The sequence below is a fragment of the Somniosus microcephalus genome, chromosome 7 (genome assembly GCF_052327205.1).
Source record: "Somniosus microcephalus isolate GS21.2 chromosome 7, FLI_Smic_1.0, whole genome shotgun sequence".
NCBI lineage: Eukaryota > Metazoa > Chordata > Chondrichthyes > Squaliformes > Somniosidae > Somniosus > Somniosus microcephalus.
This window is the reverse complement of record NC_140993.1, coordinates 56,868,872-56,887,174: the sequence shown is the minus strand read 5'-3', so window position 1 is coordinate 56,887,174 and position 18,303 is coordinate 56,868,872. Positions and strand designations below refer to the sequence as shown.

Genomic DNA, 18,303 nt, shown 5'->3' with positions numbered 1-18,303 from the left:
ATGTCTTTCAAGCATTTAGCTATATGCTCACAACAAGCTTTTGTAAAAAAAATTGAGACCTACGTGGAGGACTAAGGCCCACAGTGCAGATGTAGTGGGTAAGGGAGAAAGAAAGAAAGAAAGACAAAGAAAGAAAGAAAGACAGACAGACAGACTTACATTTATACAGCACGTTTCACGACCACCAGAGTCTCAAAGCGCTTTACAGCCAATGAAGTACTTTTGGAGTGTAGTCACTGTTGTAATGTGGGAAATGTGGCAGCCAAATTGCACAGAGCAAACTCCCACAAACATCAATGTGATAATGACCAGATAATCTGTTTTTGTTATGTTGATTGAGGGATAAATATTGGCCAGGACACCGGGGATAACTCCCCTGCTCTTCTTCGAAATAGTGCCTTGGGATCTTTTATGTCCACCTGAGAGAGCAGACGGGGCCTCGGTTTAACATCTCATCCGAAAGACGGCACCTCCGATGGTGCAGCACTCCCTCAGCACTGTACTGGAGTGTCAGCCTAGATTTTGTGCTCAAGTCCCTGGAGTGAGAACATGAGGTAAATTGGGTAGTGGTGATTATGTGACACTAAGCTCAGGATTTAATAGCCTGCAGGTAGTTAGAGAAAGTGAAAATTCAGGAAGGTAAGGAACTCCAGTCTTTAGAACCTGGGAAAAACAACTTGCATTTATATAGTGCCTTTAATATGGTGAAATATCCCAAGGCGATTCACAGGATCGTAATCAGGCAAAAATTGACATCGAGCCAAAGAAGGAGATATTACGATGGGTGACAAAACACTTGGTCAAAGAGGTAGGTTTTAAGGAATATCTTAAAGGATGAGAGAGTGGTGGAAAGGTGAATAGGATTAGGGAGGGAATTCCAGAGCTTAGGGCCTAGATGGCTAAAGACACGGCCATCAATGCTGGGGCAAAGGAAGTGGGGAAAGCACAAAAGGCCAGAGTAGGAGGAATGCAGAGTTCTCGGAGGGTTGTATGGCTGGAGGAGGTTACAGAGATAGGGAGAGGTGAGGCAATGGAGGGATTTGAACATGAGGATAAGAATTTCAAAATGGAGACGTTGATGACTCAGGAGCCAATGTCGGTCAGCGAGCACAGGGGTGGTGGGTAAATGGGACTTTGTGTGGGTTAGGATTACATAAGTAGCAGCATAGAGTACAAAAGCAAGGAAGTTATGACGAACCTTTATAAAATACTGGTTCGCCCCCAACTGGAGTATTGTGTCCAATTCTGGGCAACGCACTTTAGGAAGGATGTGAAGGCCTTAGAGAGGGAGCAGAAAAGATTTACGAGAATGGTTCCAGGGATGAGGGACTTCAGCTACGTGGATAGACTAGAGAAGTTGGGGCTGTTCTCCTTAGAGCAAAGAAAGTTTAGAGGTGTTCAAAATCATGAGGGTCTCGACGGAGTAGATAGAGAGAAACTGTTCCCATTGGTCGAAGGGTTCAAGAATCAGAGGACGCAGATTTAAGGTGATTGGCAGAAGAACCGAAGGCGACATGAGGAAAATCTTTTTTACGAAGCGAGTGGTTATGATCTGGAATGCACTGCCAGAAAGGGTGGTGGAGGCAGATTCAATCATGGCTTTCAAAAGGGAATTGTATAAGTACCTGAAGGAAAAGAAATTGCAGGGCTACGGGGAAAGGGCAGGGGAGTGGGACTAGCTGAAGTGCTCTTGCAGAGAGCCGGCACAGGCTCGACGGGCTGACTGTCCTACTGTCCTACCTCTGTGCTGTAACCATTCTATGATTCTAAGAGAAAATGGAGGGTCTCCATTCGACAGTGAGTTTGAAAATTTCTTAAGGATAGCAAGCCTGTTCCTGACTATAATTTCCCATCATAAACAACTGAACAGGAAGTATCTCCCCTTAGAGTGTGCTTCCCCTATAACAGATAATGAAGAGTCCAGGGGAGTGGAGGTATAATGGGTCAAATGATCTTACCGTAATCGATATACATTTTATGTTATGATCTAGAATGCACTGCTTGAAAGAGTGGTGAAAGCAGATTCATTAGTAACTTTCAAAAGGGAATTGGATAAATACTTGAAAAGGAAAATTTGCATGGCTATGAGGAAAGAGCAGGGGAGTGGGTCTAAATGGATAGCTCTTTCAAAGAGTCGGCACACAAGCACGATGGGCCGAACGACCTCCTTCTGTGCTGCAAGATTCTATGATTCTATGTATGTTCTTAATTTTCTCCAGGTCATGAATTCACCACTTCATTTCAAAAGACTTTCGTACGGACAGATTTTCGTAACGTGATTACAGGCGTATACCAGGCATTGGCGTTTTCCGCAGATGGTTCGAGCTTAACAGATGTACATCATTTCTGCAGACAGACTTGTGGCATGGATCGGTGCTGTGATGGCTTCGTATTGAGTCACATAACAATTGACAGAGGTACAATAAATCTTTAAAAGAAAAGATTTGCATTTATATGGGAATTCATCACCCCTCAGAAACGTCCCAAAGCACTTTTCATGCAATTTTATTTTAGTGCAGTCACTGGTGTAATGTAGTACATTATATAGGGGAGAACTTCTGGACGGCATAATACATTATATAGAAAAGAGCATCTGTACTGGGTATTACATTATATTATATATAGAGGAGAGCCCCTGGACTGGATCCTAAATTATATAGGGGAGAGCCCCTGTATTGGGTCCTACATTATATAGGAGCGAGCCCTTGGACTGGGTCCTACATTATATAGGAGAGAGCCCCTGGACTGGGTCCTACATTAAATAGGGGAGAGCCCCTGGACTGGATGCTACACTATCTAAGAGAGAGACCATTGACTGGGTCCTACATTATATAGGGGAGAGCCCCTGGACTTGGAACTTGCATTATATAGGGAAGAGTCCCTGGACTGGGCCCTACATTATATAGTAGAGAGCCCCTGGACTGTGGTCCTACATTATATAGGAGAGATCTCTGGACTGTCCTACATTATATAGCGGAGAGCCCCTGGACTGGGGTCCTACATTATATAGGGAAAAGCCCCGGGACTGGATACTACATTATATAGGGGAGAGCTCCTGGACTGGGGTCCTACATTATATAGGGAAGAGCCCCTGTACTGGACCCTACATTATATAGGGGAGAGCCCCTGGAATGGATTCTACATTATATATGGGGGAGCCCCTGGACTGGGTCCTACATTATATAGGGGAGAGCCCCTGGAATGGATTCTACATTATATATGGGGGAGCCCCTGGACTGGGTCCTACATTATATAGGGGAGAGCCCCTGGGCTGGGTCCTACATTATATAGGAGAGAGCCCCTGGACTGGGTCCTACATTATATAGGAGAGAGCCCCTGGACTGGGTCCTACATTATATAGGGGAGAGCCCCTGGACTGGGTCCTACATTATATAGGAGACAGCCCCTGGACTGGGTCCAACATTATATAGGGGAGAGTCCCTGGACTGGGTCCTACATTATATAGGGGAGAGTCCCTGGACTGGGTCCTACATTATATAGGGGAGAGTCCCTGGACTGGGTCCTACATTATATAGGGGAGAGTCCCTGGACTGGGTCCTACATTATATAGGGGAGAGTCCCTGGACTGGGTCCTACATTATATAGGGGAGAGTCCCTGGACTGCGTCCTACATTATATAGGGGAGAGCCCCTGGACTGGGTCCTACATTATATAGGGGAGAGTCCCTGGACTGGGTCCTACATTATATAGGGGAGAGTCCCTGGACTGCGTCCTACATTATATAGGGGAGAGCCCCTGGACTGGGTCCTACATTATATAGGGGAGAGTCCCTGGACTGGGTCCTACATTATATAGGAGAGAGCCCCTGGACTGCGTCCTACATTATATAGGGGAGAGCCCCTGGACTGGGTCCTACATTATATAGGAGAGAGCCCCTGGACTGGGTCCTACATTATATAGGGGAGAGCCCCTGGACTGGGTCCTACATTATATAGGAGACAGCCCCTGGACTGGGTCCAACATTATATAGGGGAGAGTCCCTGGACTGGGTCCTACATTATATAGGAGAGAGCCCCTGGACTGCGTCCTACATTATATAGGGGAGAGCCCCTGGACTGGGTCCTACATTATATAGGAGAGAGCCCCTGGACTGGGTCCTACATTATATAGGGGCGAGTCCCTGGACTGGGTCCTACATTATATAGGGGAGAGCCCCTGGACTGGGTCCTACATTATATAGGGGAGAGCCCCTGGACTGGGTCCTACATTATATAGGGGAGAGTCCCTGGACTGGGTCCTACATTATATAGGAGAGAGCCCCTGGACTGGGTCCTACATTATATAGGGGAGAGTCCCTGGACTGGGTCCTACATTATATAGGGGAGAGTCCCTGGACTGGATGCTACATTATATAGGAGAGAGCCCCTGGACTGGGTCCTACATTATATAGGGGAGAGTCCCTGGACTGGGTCCTACATTATATAGGAGAGAGCCCCTGGACTGGGTCCTACATTATATAGGGGAGAGTCCCTGGACTGGGTCCTACATTATATAGGGGAGAGTCCCTGGACTGGGTCCTACATTATATAGGAGAGAGCCCCTGGACTGGGTCCTACATTATATAGGGGAGAGTCCCTGGACTGGGTCCTACATTATATAGGGGAGAGTCCCTGGACTGGGTCCTACATTATATAGGGGAGAGTCCCTGGACTGGGTCCTACATTATATAGGGGAGAGTCCCTGGACTGGGTCCCACATTATATAGGGGAGAGCCCCTAGACTGGGTCCTACATTATATAGGGGAGAGCCCCTGGAATGGATTCTACATTATATAGGGGAGAGTCCCTGGACTGCGTCCTACATTATATAGGGGAGAGCCCCTGGACTGGGTCCTACATTATATAGGGGAGAGTCCCTGGACTGGGTCCTACATTATATAGGGGAGAGTCCCTGGACTGCGTCCTACATTATATAGGGGAGAGCCCCTGGACTGGGTCCTACATTATATAGGGGAGAGTCCCTGGACTGGGTCCTACATTATATAGGAGAGAGCCCCTGGACTGCGTCCTACATTATATAGGGGAGAGCCCCTGGACTGGGTCCTACATTATATAGGAGAGAGCCCCTGGACTGGGTCCTACATTATATAGGGGAGAGCCCCTGGACTGGGTCCTACATTATATAGGGGAGAGTCCCTGGACTGGGTCCTACATTATATAGGGGAGAGTCCCTGGACTGGGTCCTACATTATATAGGGGAGAGTCCCTGGACTGGGTCCTACATTATATAGGGGAGAGTCCCTGGACTGGGTCCTACATTATATAGGGGAGAGTCCCTGGACTGCGTCCTACATTATATAGGGGAGAGCCCCTGGACTGGGTCCTACATTATATAGGGGAGAGTCCCTGGACTGGGTCCTACATTATATAGGGGAGAGTCCCTGGACTGCGTCCTACATTATATAGGGGAGAGCCCCTGGACTGGGTCCTACATTATATAGGGGAGAGTCCCTGGACTGGGTCCTACATTATATAGGAGAGAGCCCCTGGACTGCGTCCTACATTATATAGGGGAGAGCCCCTGGACTGGGTCCTACATTATATAGGAGAGAGCCCCTGGACTGGGTCCTACATTATATAGGGGAGAGCCCCTGGACTGGGTCCTACATTATATAGGAGACAGCCCCTGGACTGGGTCCAACATTATATAGGGGAGAGTCCCTGGACTGGGTCCTACATTATATAGGAGAGAGCCCCTGGACTGCGTCCTACATTATATAGGGGAGAGCCCCTGGACTGGGTCCTACATTATATAGGAGAGAGCCCCTGGACTGGGTCCTACATTATATAGGGGCGAGTCCCTGGACTGGGTCCTACATTATATAGGGGAGAGCCCCTGGACTGGGTCCTACATTATATAGGGGAGAGCCCCTGGACTGGGTCCTACATTATATAGGGGAGAGTCCCTGGACTGGGTCCTACATTATATAGGAGAGAGCCCCTGGACTGGGTCCTACATTATATAGGGGAGAGTCCCTGGACTGGGTCCTACATTATATAGGGGAGAGTCCCTGGACTGGATGCTACATTATATAGGAGAGAGCCCCTGGACTGGGTCCTACATTATATAGGGGAGAGTCCCTGGACTGGGTCCTACATTATATAGGAGAGAGCCCCTGGACTGGGTCCTACATTATATAGGGGAGAGTCCCTGGACTGGGTCCTACATTATATAGGGGAGAGTCCCTGGACTGGGTCCTACATTATATAGGAGAGAGCCCCTGGACTGGGTCCTACATTATATAGGGGAGAGTCCCTGGACTGGGTCCTACATTATATAGGGGAGAGTCCCTGGACTGGGTCCTACATTATATAGGGGAGAGTCCCTGGACTGGGTCCTACATTATATAGGGGAGAGTCCCTGGACTGGGTCCCACATTATATAGGGGAGAGCCCCTAGACTGGGTCCTACATTATATAGGGGAGAGCCCCTGGAATGGATTCTACATTATATAGGGAAGAGTCCCTGGACTGGGTCCTACATTATATAGGAGAGAGCCCCTGGACTGTGTCCTACATTATATAGGAGAGAGCCCCTGGACTGGGTCCTACATTATATAGGAGCGAGCCCCTGGACTGGGTCGTTCATTATATACGGTGGAGCCCCTGGACTGGGTCGTTCATTATATACGGTGGAGCCCCTGGACTGGGTCATTCATTATATACGGTGGAGCCCCTGGACTGGGTCCTACATTATATAGGGGAGAGCCCCTGGACTGGGTCCTACATTATATAGGAGAGAGCCCCTGGACTGGGTCCTACATTATATAGGAGAGAGCCCTAGAACTGGGTCCTACATTATATAGGGGAGAGCCCTTGACTTGGTCCAGCATTATATAGGAGCGATCTCTGGACTAGGTCCTACGTTATATAGGAGAGAGCCCTGGACTGGGTCCTACATTATATAGGAGAGAGCCCCTGGACTGGGTCCTACATTATATAGGAGCGAGCCCCTGGACTGGGTCCTACATTATATAGGGGAGAGCCCCTGGACTGGGTCCTACATTATATAGGAGCGAGCCCCTGAACTGGGTCCTACATTATATAGGAGCGAGCCCCTGGACTGGGTCCTACATTATATAGGGGAGATTTCTTGGACTGGGTGGGCTCTCTGTGGATTGTATTGCACATTTGAAACAGTGGAGAGTTATGTGCCAGACAGCACACTGTAATTGGGGGTTCATTATCAGCTCAAATGTTAGACTCATTGGCCTAGAAATTGGGTTTTGGCGCAGCGACGGCTTTAGCGCCGGAAGTTAGTGCCGGAGCTAAGTCGCGCTGGGCGGGCCAAAAATTCACTACTTCTGCGCCCAAACGGCTGCCGGCGCTGCTGAAAGCTGTTAGCGCCTGAAAACTGGCGCTATGCGCTGAATTTCGGCGCTATTCCGGCGCTGTGGCGCCCGCTGCGGTGCGGCAGGTTCGGGAAGTGCAGGCCTCCTCCTTCCCTTAAGGAGGAGCTGCCTGCACCCGGCCGCGGCCCGCGATAATCTTTTTAAAAATGAGCCCGGCACCTCGGACAAGTGCCTGGCTTGCTTCTGTTCCGGGGTGGGGGGGGGGGAAGTCCGGGGAGGGAGCTGCGGCCAGGCGGGCGGCGGGAAAGCGGCCGGCCGCCGCGGGGCCTTTAATGCGCCGGCGCAACGTTCTGTAAGGCACCTCTGCCAGAACGTTGCTTGCGGCTGCCACGGGCGAGGCGGCCGCAACTCAATTTCCGAGTTCGGGCGGGTTACCATGGCAACCGGGACGCTGCGCACACCGATGACGTCATCGGTGCCGGCGCAGCGCTACCGGCCTAACGCCGATTTAGGGCCCCTGTCAATTTCAAAACTGGCCATAACTTCGCCGCTAGGCCCTCTAGCGCCTCAAAAGCGCTAAGGCCAGTGAATTTCTAGGCCATTGACTTACTGCAATATTTTGGGGAGCTTTGCAGTCTAATGACCTCAGTAGAGCTGTAAGTCACAAGGTTAAAGGAATAACTTGCTGTCTGTTTACTGCAGGAAAATTCAGTCATCATGCTAATAAAATGCACCATCATGTTTAAATCTATACAGAAAATGTCTGGGTTCTCATGTCATGGAAGTAATTTGTCAGTCTGTATTAGCGTGATTCAGCCACAAATAAATTGTGGGAAAAATTAATGGAATAACAAGTAGTTTGTGTTGTGCTTTTATTTAAATGTTTTAAAGAGGCAGCATCTTCATAAAAAGGTTTCTGTCAAAATTTAGTTTTGTTTAGGATGGAGAGATTAGCTGGAAGAGAAAGCAGATATGTAACACCTTATCATGTTGTCTGAACATCTCCATGTGCTTCATACAATTGCATTACTCTTTTGAACTGACTGTTGTCATGTAGACACATGTGGCAGCCATGTATGCACAGCAACATTCCACAAACAGCCAGTCAGCCTATTTCTAGGTGGTGTTGGTTGAAGACACAAATTTGTTAATTTCTATGACATCATGAACTTCAATTTGGCCTGGGTGTTGCATTTTTGTAAATAACTGAAGATTTGTCAAATAGTACTTTTTTTCTTCCCCAATTTTCTCGTCCCATCTTCTAATGGCACCAAAGATATTGTCCCACAGTTGGCAAAAGAACCAGAGCTATTGAGTCATAGAGTCATAACGGCACAGAAGGAGGCCATTCGGCCCATCGAGTCTGTGCCGGCTCTCTGCAGAGCAATCGAGTCAGTCCCTTTCGCCCTCTCTATCCCCATAACCCTGCAAGTTTATTTCCCTCAAGAGAGGAGTTTTTTTTTAACGCATTGTGTTGTTATGATCTGGAATGCACTGCCTGAAAGGGTGGTGGAGGTAGATTCGATAGTAACTTTCAAAAGGAAATTGGATATATACTTGACAGGGAGAAAGTTGCAGGGCTGTGGGGAAAGAGCAGGGAAGTCGGATTAATTGGATAGCTTTCAAAGAGCTGGCACAGGCACAATGAATGGCCTCCTTCTAAGCTTAAAGATTCTTTGATTCTATGAATTCATAGAATAAACTTTATCCTGATTTTTTTTTAAGATTGAGTAAATTTAGTTATTGAGCTTAGGTAACAGAAGACGCAGACGTGCCAGCTCAATTGAATTCAATGCAGATAATAGTTTAATTTATAATAGCACACAAACAATTTCAATAGCAATCTCTTACCAAAATACTATCTGCAGTAATTTAATTAACATAGATCTCCACGTCTTTTAGTTAAAATGTATTTGATGCATAAAACTTCAACTTTCTGCCATTGTAATCTCTGAACTTCGAAGATCCTTCCCCCAATAGGAACATAGGACTAGTTTGGGCTGAGTGGCTGTTTCTGTGTTGTAACTTCAATGGCCCTGAATTTGCAGTCGGAGGCGTACCAGAAGAATATGCTTCCGAATCGAAAAAAAATCCGAACGTACCTGGTGTCTCCGGAGCTTAGGACCCTTCGGGTCCTGGGCCTCCAGATGTACGCCTGCGTAAAAACCCACAGATCCCAGGGGTGCAAATGGGCTTGGTCAACCTATCATTTATGCACAGAATCCCCATAAGCATATTAGAAATCCCTTAATAAATAAGAATTCACGCCACTTAAATAAAAATAAATGTTCCCATGTTCAAAATTAATTAAAAGACCCTTTATTTAAGCATTTAAAATAAACATTACTCCTGCTTTTACCAGGCGTAAGGGTTTTGTGGGCATTCGCTGGGCAGTAGTTGGGCAAATAGCTGAACTCTGCGTCAGCGGAAGTGATTTTGTAGCGGATGTGAAGGATCTGTTTTTTCATGGTTTTCGTGCATGCAGAAACCCAGAACTTGCGGGGCCTATCTGAAGGCTTCTGACAGCGTACGCGAAAGCACCATAATTTCAGACCCAATGGGCAGGATTTTCATTGGGCCGTGGAAGTGGGATTGGAGGCCTGTGGGGGGTTAAAATCCCGAAATCGGGGGGGCATGAACCCATCCCACCCCCAACCCGCCGCCATGCTAGTTTCAAAGGAGGCGGGTACCCGACCTGCACTGGGACTCGCCTCCCCGAGGCGGGAAGGGGATTAGTGCCAATTAACTGCCTGTTAACAGGTAGTTAACAGGTAGTTTTTAGCCTAATCCCTATTTTCATTCTTGAAGTGTGGGATTCCCGACGGCTCCAAACCACGCCAAGTTAGTGAGGCGGGCCGTCGGGCTGAAGGGCTTGGAGGGGTCGAGATGTCCGGTGTTCAGGTGAGTGATGGGTGCATGAGTGCAGAGGTGTGTGTGTTTGGTGTGTTTAAAGTGTTTAAAGAAGTTTTACTTACCTTTACAGCCTTCCTTCCTTCAGGTCTCGGGAGTCCCTCATCTCACTGGCACAGAAAGCAAAATGGCTGCGATCTGTCAAAAATTGCAGCATTCAGCTTTCTGTTCTGGAGAGATCTCTAAATCATCCTGAGAGGAAGGAATTAACTTAGAGTACAGATTGTCAGTGTTTGACAGCTTCAAACAGCTGTTGAACGCTGATACTTCATCTGTCAAAAGGTCTTGACAGATGAAATATCAATCTGTGCGGTCACCTGTTGCCGGGTGGCCTTTAATTGGCCTGCTGAGCCTGCTGGGCGGGCTCAACAAGGTCAATCAAGTCAAAGTCGCGTGGGTTGGCTACAACTCGATGGAGGCGGGACGACAACCCTGAAAGTTGTAGTCCCGCCTCCTACGCGCCTCCTCAATGAAAATCCAGCCCATTGTATTTCTATTTCTGTGTTGAAATTAACTCTCCTAGTGGTAGGAATTGAGACTACAACTACACAGAAGTGCTCCCTCTAGTGCATGCTCCAAATGTAATAGCACCTCCTCGACATACTATCCGTGTGGGGCTTTCTTTAATCTCACCTTTCACCCATCAGTTCAGGATTATTTTGCCAATATAGTACATGGAATAGCGTACAATTGCCAGGACACCCATGGCACTTACTTGTGTGGGTTTTGGATTTCAGGTACCCTCCTCTGTGGTCTGATCAGTTTTCCAGATGTGCTGCTTTGCAATGATGATGACTGGCAAGAAACATCGCTGCTTGGTGGAGAGGGTGTTTGTAGAGGTGTGAAGTCCAACACAGAGAAGAAGACATTCATGTTCAGCTTTGGAGGACTGGAGTTCATCGGCAGTAAGTAAACAGCTTGCAGGCATGGATAATTCCTGGTCCAACAATGATCCAACAGTGGTCAACCTTAAATAATAGAAAGGAACAAAAGAAAAGAAAGGCTTGCATTTATATAGCGTCTTTCATGATCTCATGACATCCCAAAGCATTTTACACCCAGCTAAGTACTTTTGTAGTACAGTCATTATTGGAATGTAGGAAACACGTCAGGCAATTTGTGCACAGCAAGCTCCCACAAACAGCAATGAAATAATGACCAGATAATCTGTTGGTTGCGGGATAAATGTTGACCATGACACTGGGGAGAGCTCCTGTGCTCTTCTTCAAATAGAGACAATGGCTTGATTTGTACTTACATTGCCCAATTTGGAACTGAGCTACACACACTAGAAAGGTGCAAGATTTGCTGCCTGGTCTGAGCTGAGTAAGTTGTTCTCACCAGGGTGTTGGTAGCCTCTATCTAGAGAGGGAAAGAAAAGTAGTTAAAGTTCCAGTTCCTGGTGGCTATCCAGGGGACATGCTAGAAAGTTGGCTGTGGACATCAGGTGAGCACATGAATATCTGACTTGCCTTTCATTGAATAGCCTGTTGACAGTCACTGTTTAGCTTCACACATGAAGAACAGAAGAGGTAGGGGTTGGTGGGTGAATTGGAGCACCAACACAGGGTGACACAATGGCCTGGCATGAGTTTGTGTGTGTAATTCCTCGCATTGAGTTCAGAGGTGATGAAAGCGTGGATAAGCGTGTCAGTAGTGATGGAACTGAGGTAGAGGTGGAAACAGGCAATGCTGCAGAGGTGGAAATGAGAAGTCCCGGTGATGGATAAAATGTGGGGTTCGGATACAAAATTTTTAACATGGACTGGTTCAATCTGAGCGAGTAGTCAGAAGGGAGAATGGAGTCAATGGCAAGAATGTGGGATTTGAAGTTCAAAGTTCTTTTCACACAGTTGCAGTTAAACTGTAGCCAGTGCGAAGCTGAAAAGGTACGAGACTGTCTCAAATGTGTTCTGACACTATTCGACCAAAATTAGGCCTGATCTATCCCACATCAGGATCCAGTTATACTGCACAGCTTGCTTGGCCACGCAAAACATGAATCTCTCCATCACCGAAGAGACCCTGACCAGTAATTTACAGAGGATGGAGGACTACTTCCACCAATGGCGGCTTCGGCCAAACCCGCAAAAGACCGTCACCTCGACATTCCACCTCAATGCCCATCAAGAAAACCAAGCTTTGAAAGTCTCCTTTTGCAGCGCAGAGGTAAACCATGCCAAAAAACCCTCTTATTTAGGAGTCGTGCTTGATTGCACCCTGTCATATAGACAGCATCTCCAGAACCTAAAGAGCAGGGTTAACTTGATCCAGAAACTCACCAGATCCACATGGGGAGCAGACGCTCAAACCCTCCGTACGGCAGCACTTGCCCTGGTGTACTCTACAGCGGAGTACTGCTCTCCGGCATGGCTATCGAGTCCGCATGTCAAATCTGTTGATGTCCAACTGAACCCAACTATAAGAATTATCACCGGTACGCTTTTATCGACACCAACACCTTGGCTGCCTGTGCTTGCAAACATCGCACCACCACACCTACGCTGTGAATATGCAGTCTCCAGAGAATACAACCACTACACCAGCAAAGACAAGCTGATCCAGGCCGACTTGAACAACCTACCACCAACTCGTCTCAAATCTAGAAGGCCATTTTGGAAAGTCGCCGAAGCCCATCAGTGATCTCCCCTCAGTCTTGATGGCCGATGGCGAAATGCTTGGAAGAACTGTGACGTACACAGTGGATTCCTTATAGAGGACCTCACAGTACAACCTGAAGGATCAAACCTTCCTCGCATACAGTGGACAAACATCAACCGCCTCAGAACTGGTCATGGTAGATGCTGCCACCTTCTCCATAGATGGAAGGTTAACGTATCCCCATCATGTGACTGTGGGGCTCCTGATCAGACCCTGGAGCACATCATTGAGCATTGCCCTCAGAGGAAATTCGCAGACAGCTTACAAGATACCCACGCTGTTACACAGGAAGCTTTGGCCTGGATATCAGACTTAGATATTGACATCTGATTTGCTTTGCTACTTCCATATGAAAGAAGAAAGAAGAATACAGCTTGCTTCAATATGGAGCCAGAATGATTCTGCATCAACACAAACTGTACAGTTTAATTAGTCTACTCCGGTAACCCTCTCTCAAAGAATGTGAATGATCTCTGTGGCTTTGCTGGATTTATATTAATAATAAGTCCTGCGTAACGTCCAGTAAGTTTACTGACATTCAATTAAACAAATGTTTGTAACCATCAGTAAGATAATAAACATCCATAAATAATGCCTCTCCACAACATGTAGATCAAATTCACTGTTTTTACATTGAAGAGAATGCACAGTTTGATGTTAAAATATTGTGGCAACAATTTAATTTTTAAAGCTGGAGCCTTGCCATTCATTGCAACATACAGACCCGATTCTTTGTCGTGTTTCTCTTTGACCGGGTATCGACCCCTGAGATCTCCAGGCTTTGGGCCAGCAACGCCTCATAGGGCTGTGATTTTTCATCATCAACACTAGCTTCTGCTCCCAGCACTGCTAAAGGGTTGGCTTACCTCAGATGTTTAAACTTCATTCTTTGTTGGCGAGGCTGGGTGATACAGGGGACAGGCACATCTGGAACCTATGTTCAGATCCTATCCAGCCTGATGGCATTTTTGAGAAATATAGTTGAACATAGGAACAGCAGCAGGCTATACAGCCCCTTGAGCCTGCTCCACCATTCAATTAGATCATGGCAGATCTGTACTTCAACTCCATTTACCCGCCAAGGGCCAAGGACATAGTACATGATGAAAGAGGGAAGATGGGGTAAATCAATGAGTAGTGGTTAGTTGAATACAGCATGGGATTTAAAAGGGTGTAGACTGTAGGAGGAAGGGAAGGCTGAGGCAGATAGTGCCAAGAAAATTGAAGCGCCCAGATTGGGCTCGCCTTATGCTAGTTCGTGCTAGCCAGAGGCCCAAGCCAAATTTGTCCTGAACCAAATGCCGCCAGCATGCTGGGGGCACCAAATGAGCACCCCGCTGCTGCTTGCTGGTCGGAGAGGGCGAGAAATCATCTGGCTCCCACACTGAACCAGGTAGGGCCTCGAACGCTCCAGCAGCGGGCCACAGTTTCTTTGCGGGCCCAAGAGGAACGCGCCTGCTTCTCCTGGCTCCACAAAAGTAAAACCTGAAAATTTCCTGGGCCTTTATTTTGAGCAGCCTCCAGTGGTCCCTTTCCGCCTGGTTCAACACCCATTTGTACCAGAATTTTGCAATCGGGGTCCTACAACTGGCATGGAACTCTACTTTGCACATTTAAGCAGTCTTGCGCCCGTTTCAGGCCGGCATGCTGATCATTCATTTACGGAAAAGCATGGCTGTCAGTGGGACGGCCTGAGAAACCCACAACCTGATTTTCAACTGCAGGCCGCCTGTTCTTCAGGTACAAAATCGGCGGCTGTGAGCTGAATTTCTCCCCCAAGGAATTTCATGATTTTGAGCTCCTGGTAACGAATTAATTAGTGTACACCACTTACAAGTCTTAAGGTGGTTCGAAGTGAAACGCGGTACTGAAGATTCAACCTAATTCTAGTGAGAACAATTCAATGGTACAAAACTACTTGCCTTAAATTGACAATCTCAGAGAGGCTACGATGATGGCTGTCATGGGAACTAGAAATAACACACTGGCCCGTAATTTCGGATAGGAGGCTTGCTGCGTGCGGAGGCCTCCTATCGGGAAAAAAATCTACGCCCATACCCGAGGGCTCCCGAGGTGCAGCCATTTCCGATCCTGGGCCTTTCCTGGTGCGCGCGCGCGTCGAGGCCCAGGTATCCCAGGGGCGCAGGCGGTTCGCAAGCGTCCCTGGGATCACGTGGGCCAGGCGAGCCAATGGGAGAAGGGAATCCCCATCACACTTTTGTCAGGTAGACCTGTCAAAAGTATGAATGGGGATCACTGAAAAAAGACATCAAAACATTAAATAATTTTTTTTTAAAACATCTTGTTTTTAAAATGAGTTAAAATTACATCGGCCCAGAAATTTGGGTCGGAGGCTTCCCGTGGGTGCAAGCCTCCGACCTGCACTTACCTTGCGCGCCGGCCGTTGAGCTGTGGGCCCACGTGGGATTCCGATCCTGGGCCTCCTCCAACTGCCGGCGCGCAGTGCTTGCGTATCCCAGGGCGCAGTTAGTTCCTGGGATCACGTGGGCCATGGAGAGCCAATGGTAGCAGGGAAATGCCCATTCATAAAATTGACATGAAGAGCTGTCAAAACTATAAATACTATAAGCCCCAAAACATAACTAAAACTTCAAATACATTTTTAAAAAATCACATTTTTAAAATAACTATAAATTACATAAAATAACTATTTTAAACAATAATTTAAATCTTTAAAAAATTAATTACATTTTCTAACAGGGCTAAAAATAAACTTACCTTTCTTTAAAGTATTTAAAAATAATAAACCTGTGGAAAAAATGTTTTAATTTTAATTAATTCACCACTTACCTTGTTAAAAGCAGGCCTTGCGCCTGCTTTTTAAAAGTGTAACTGTTGGAGACTTGCCCTCCCGGAGAAACCTGAAAAAAACCCGTAAGTTCCAGGTGCACGCGCTGCCTCTCCGGTGTACGCGTTCGACCTCTGAACCCCTTTTAAGGGAACGGAAGTTCCGGTACCCCGCGCATGTGCAGTGCATGCACGAAACTGGCATTTTCGTTGGGCCTACAGGTGAGTACCCAGCGCGTGGTGACCCGAATTTCTTAAATGTTTTAAACAAAAATTAAATTTTTTGAAAAAAATTATTAAAGTTTTTTACGGGGCTAACAATAAACTTATCTTTTTTTAAAGTATTTTTAAATTATAAATGAGTGGAAAAAAATTATTTTTTAAAACTTTTTTGAAACTCTTATGCTGGTAAAAGCAGGTGTAAGATTTTAAGGGTTTTCAGCGGGCGGAGGTTGTGCAGAAAGCGGAACTCTCCCCCCGCAGAGGCCCTTCTCCAGGGCAGGCGTGCGATCTGTCAAGAGGATACTTGACAGATCGGAAGTGCTGGTTTTCAGTACATGCGCTTGAAGCCGGCACTGGCGAGGTCCCTACGGGTGTGTACATAGCGCGTACACACCCGTAGGCATTGGAAATTACAGGCCACACTGGGGTAGTAGGAGATTTCTGAAGCTGAGGTTAAGATGGTTTAGTTATTTCTGTTTCCTATAGTCTAGCCTATATCTGATAGGTTCTTCACCAGCTCTGTATTCTGCATTACTATCAATGTTGAAAAGAGTAGAAGAGAAGATGAGGTAAATCAAGAAATAACTCCAAGCATGGACTTCAAAAAGCCTAGCTTGTAGAAGGAACACTGAGGGTGTGATGAAATATTTCCATTCATCACTGCCTGTGACTGAGATCAGTTTCAGTGTCATTTCCCTTCCCCCAGACCTCATTGTATTGTGTACTGGAATGTGCTGCATTGTATACTGGAATGTGCTGGAATGTGCTGTGTGTAGGGCTCCGCCCATACCTGGCCCCGTTTGTAAGCTAGTTCAGTCTGGCCTCAGTCTCCAGAAGGACGACATCTCTCTCGCTTACGTGTTACATTCTAAGTTAATAAAAGCCTTGTTTTTGTTCTGCTAACTTCGAGTCTCGGAATTATTGAGGCACATCAATTTTATTAACTTATTTTTCAACACTATGGATCAACTCCTGAAACCCGAACGTTTGGATTTGGATCAACATGCTCCGGACGCATCAGCACGCTTCGGACACTGGTTTGAGTGTATGGAATTCTTCCTGGACAATTCCGCAGCCGTCAAAGACGCTACGGACGCTGCGAGGATGAGACTCGGAATTCTGCGGAATTGGGTAAGCCACCGGGTTTACCCCCTCATCCAAGACGTCGCGACGTACCTGGCCGCCTGCGACATCTTAAAGGCGCATTACCAGCAGCCTACGAATGAGGTGTATGCTAGGCACCTGCTCGCCACCCGCGCACAGCGACCTGGGGAATCGGTGGAGGAGTTCCTAAGCACCCTGAAAATGCTTGGCAAAGACTGCAAGTGCCGAGATGTAAAAGCCGCAGTGTACACTGACGAGCTTGTTCATGATGCCTTCATCACAGGCCTCAGCTCCACTTACATCCGGCAAAGACTGCTGGAAAAAACGGGGTTGGACCTGAAACAGGCTGCGGACACCGCGCGATCCCTGGATGTGGCCCAGAGAAACTCGGACGCCTACTCTTCAGCCCGCGCCGTCCACGCCGCCATGTGTGCACCGAGGGCGCCGCCATCTTGGAAGGCATCTTCCCCGCCCGACAGCCCGACACCGGCTGGGCCCCGCTCTCCCCCCAGAAGCCCTACGACAGCCGCGACGCGTCAGGGACCCAACTGCTACTTCTGCGGGCAGCCAAAGCACACCAGAAACCTGTGCCCGGCGAAAGGCACCACCTGCTTTAAGTGCGGTAAGAAGGGGCACTTCGGGAAGGTGTGCAGAGGGAACCCCGCCGGAAAACCAACCGCCGGAAAACACGCCACCGCCGCGTGTGCGCCGTGGGAGCGGCCATCTTGGACGCCATCTTGCCCGACCTCGTGGGGTCCGCCATCTTGTGAGCAGACAGCGTGGACGCCATCTTGTATCGATCAGGGCCCTACAGTGGCATCGGTCACAGTGGACCAGACCAGGCCGCACCCGCTATCCAGATCAATGGTGGACATCGAGGTAAACGGGTGCCGGGTTAAATGCTTAATTGACAGTGGAAGCACGGAGAGCTTTATCCACCCAGAACTGGCACAACAACTCTCCCTAAAGGTGGTCCCTACTCAGGGTACCATCTCTATGGCTGACAAAACCCAGACATCGACCATTCTGGGTTACTGCACGGTACAATTGTGCGTTAACGGAACTGTATATGATAATTTTAAAGTATTAATCATGAAGAACCTATGTGCGAGCGTGATCTTGGGCCTGGATATCCAGTGCAACCACCAAAGCATCAGGCTCAAGTACGGTGGGTCCCAGCCGCCCCTCACAGTGTGCGGTCTGGCTACCCTGAAGGTAATGCCGCCTTCGCTATTCGCGAACCTTACCCCTAACTGCCGGCCAATAGCGACCAAAAGCAGGAGGTA

At 47.8% G+C, this 18,303-nt stretch overlaps 1 protein-coding gene across 1 annotated transcript in view; it reads left to right on the top strand.

The window, feature by feature from the left end:
* Positions 1-18,303, top strand: part of tg (thyroglobulin) — a 604,630-nt gene that overhangs the window by 141,999 nt on the left and 444,328 nt on the right. The window contains exons 24-25 of the mRNA XM_085993935.1: positions 2,220-2,417; positions 10,960-11,127. Of these exons, the coding sequence (XP_085850061.1) occupies positions 2,220-2,417; positions 10,960-11,127 (366 nt within the window). The remainder of the gene's footprint in view (positions 1-2,219; positions 2,418-10,959; positions 11,128-18,303) is intronic.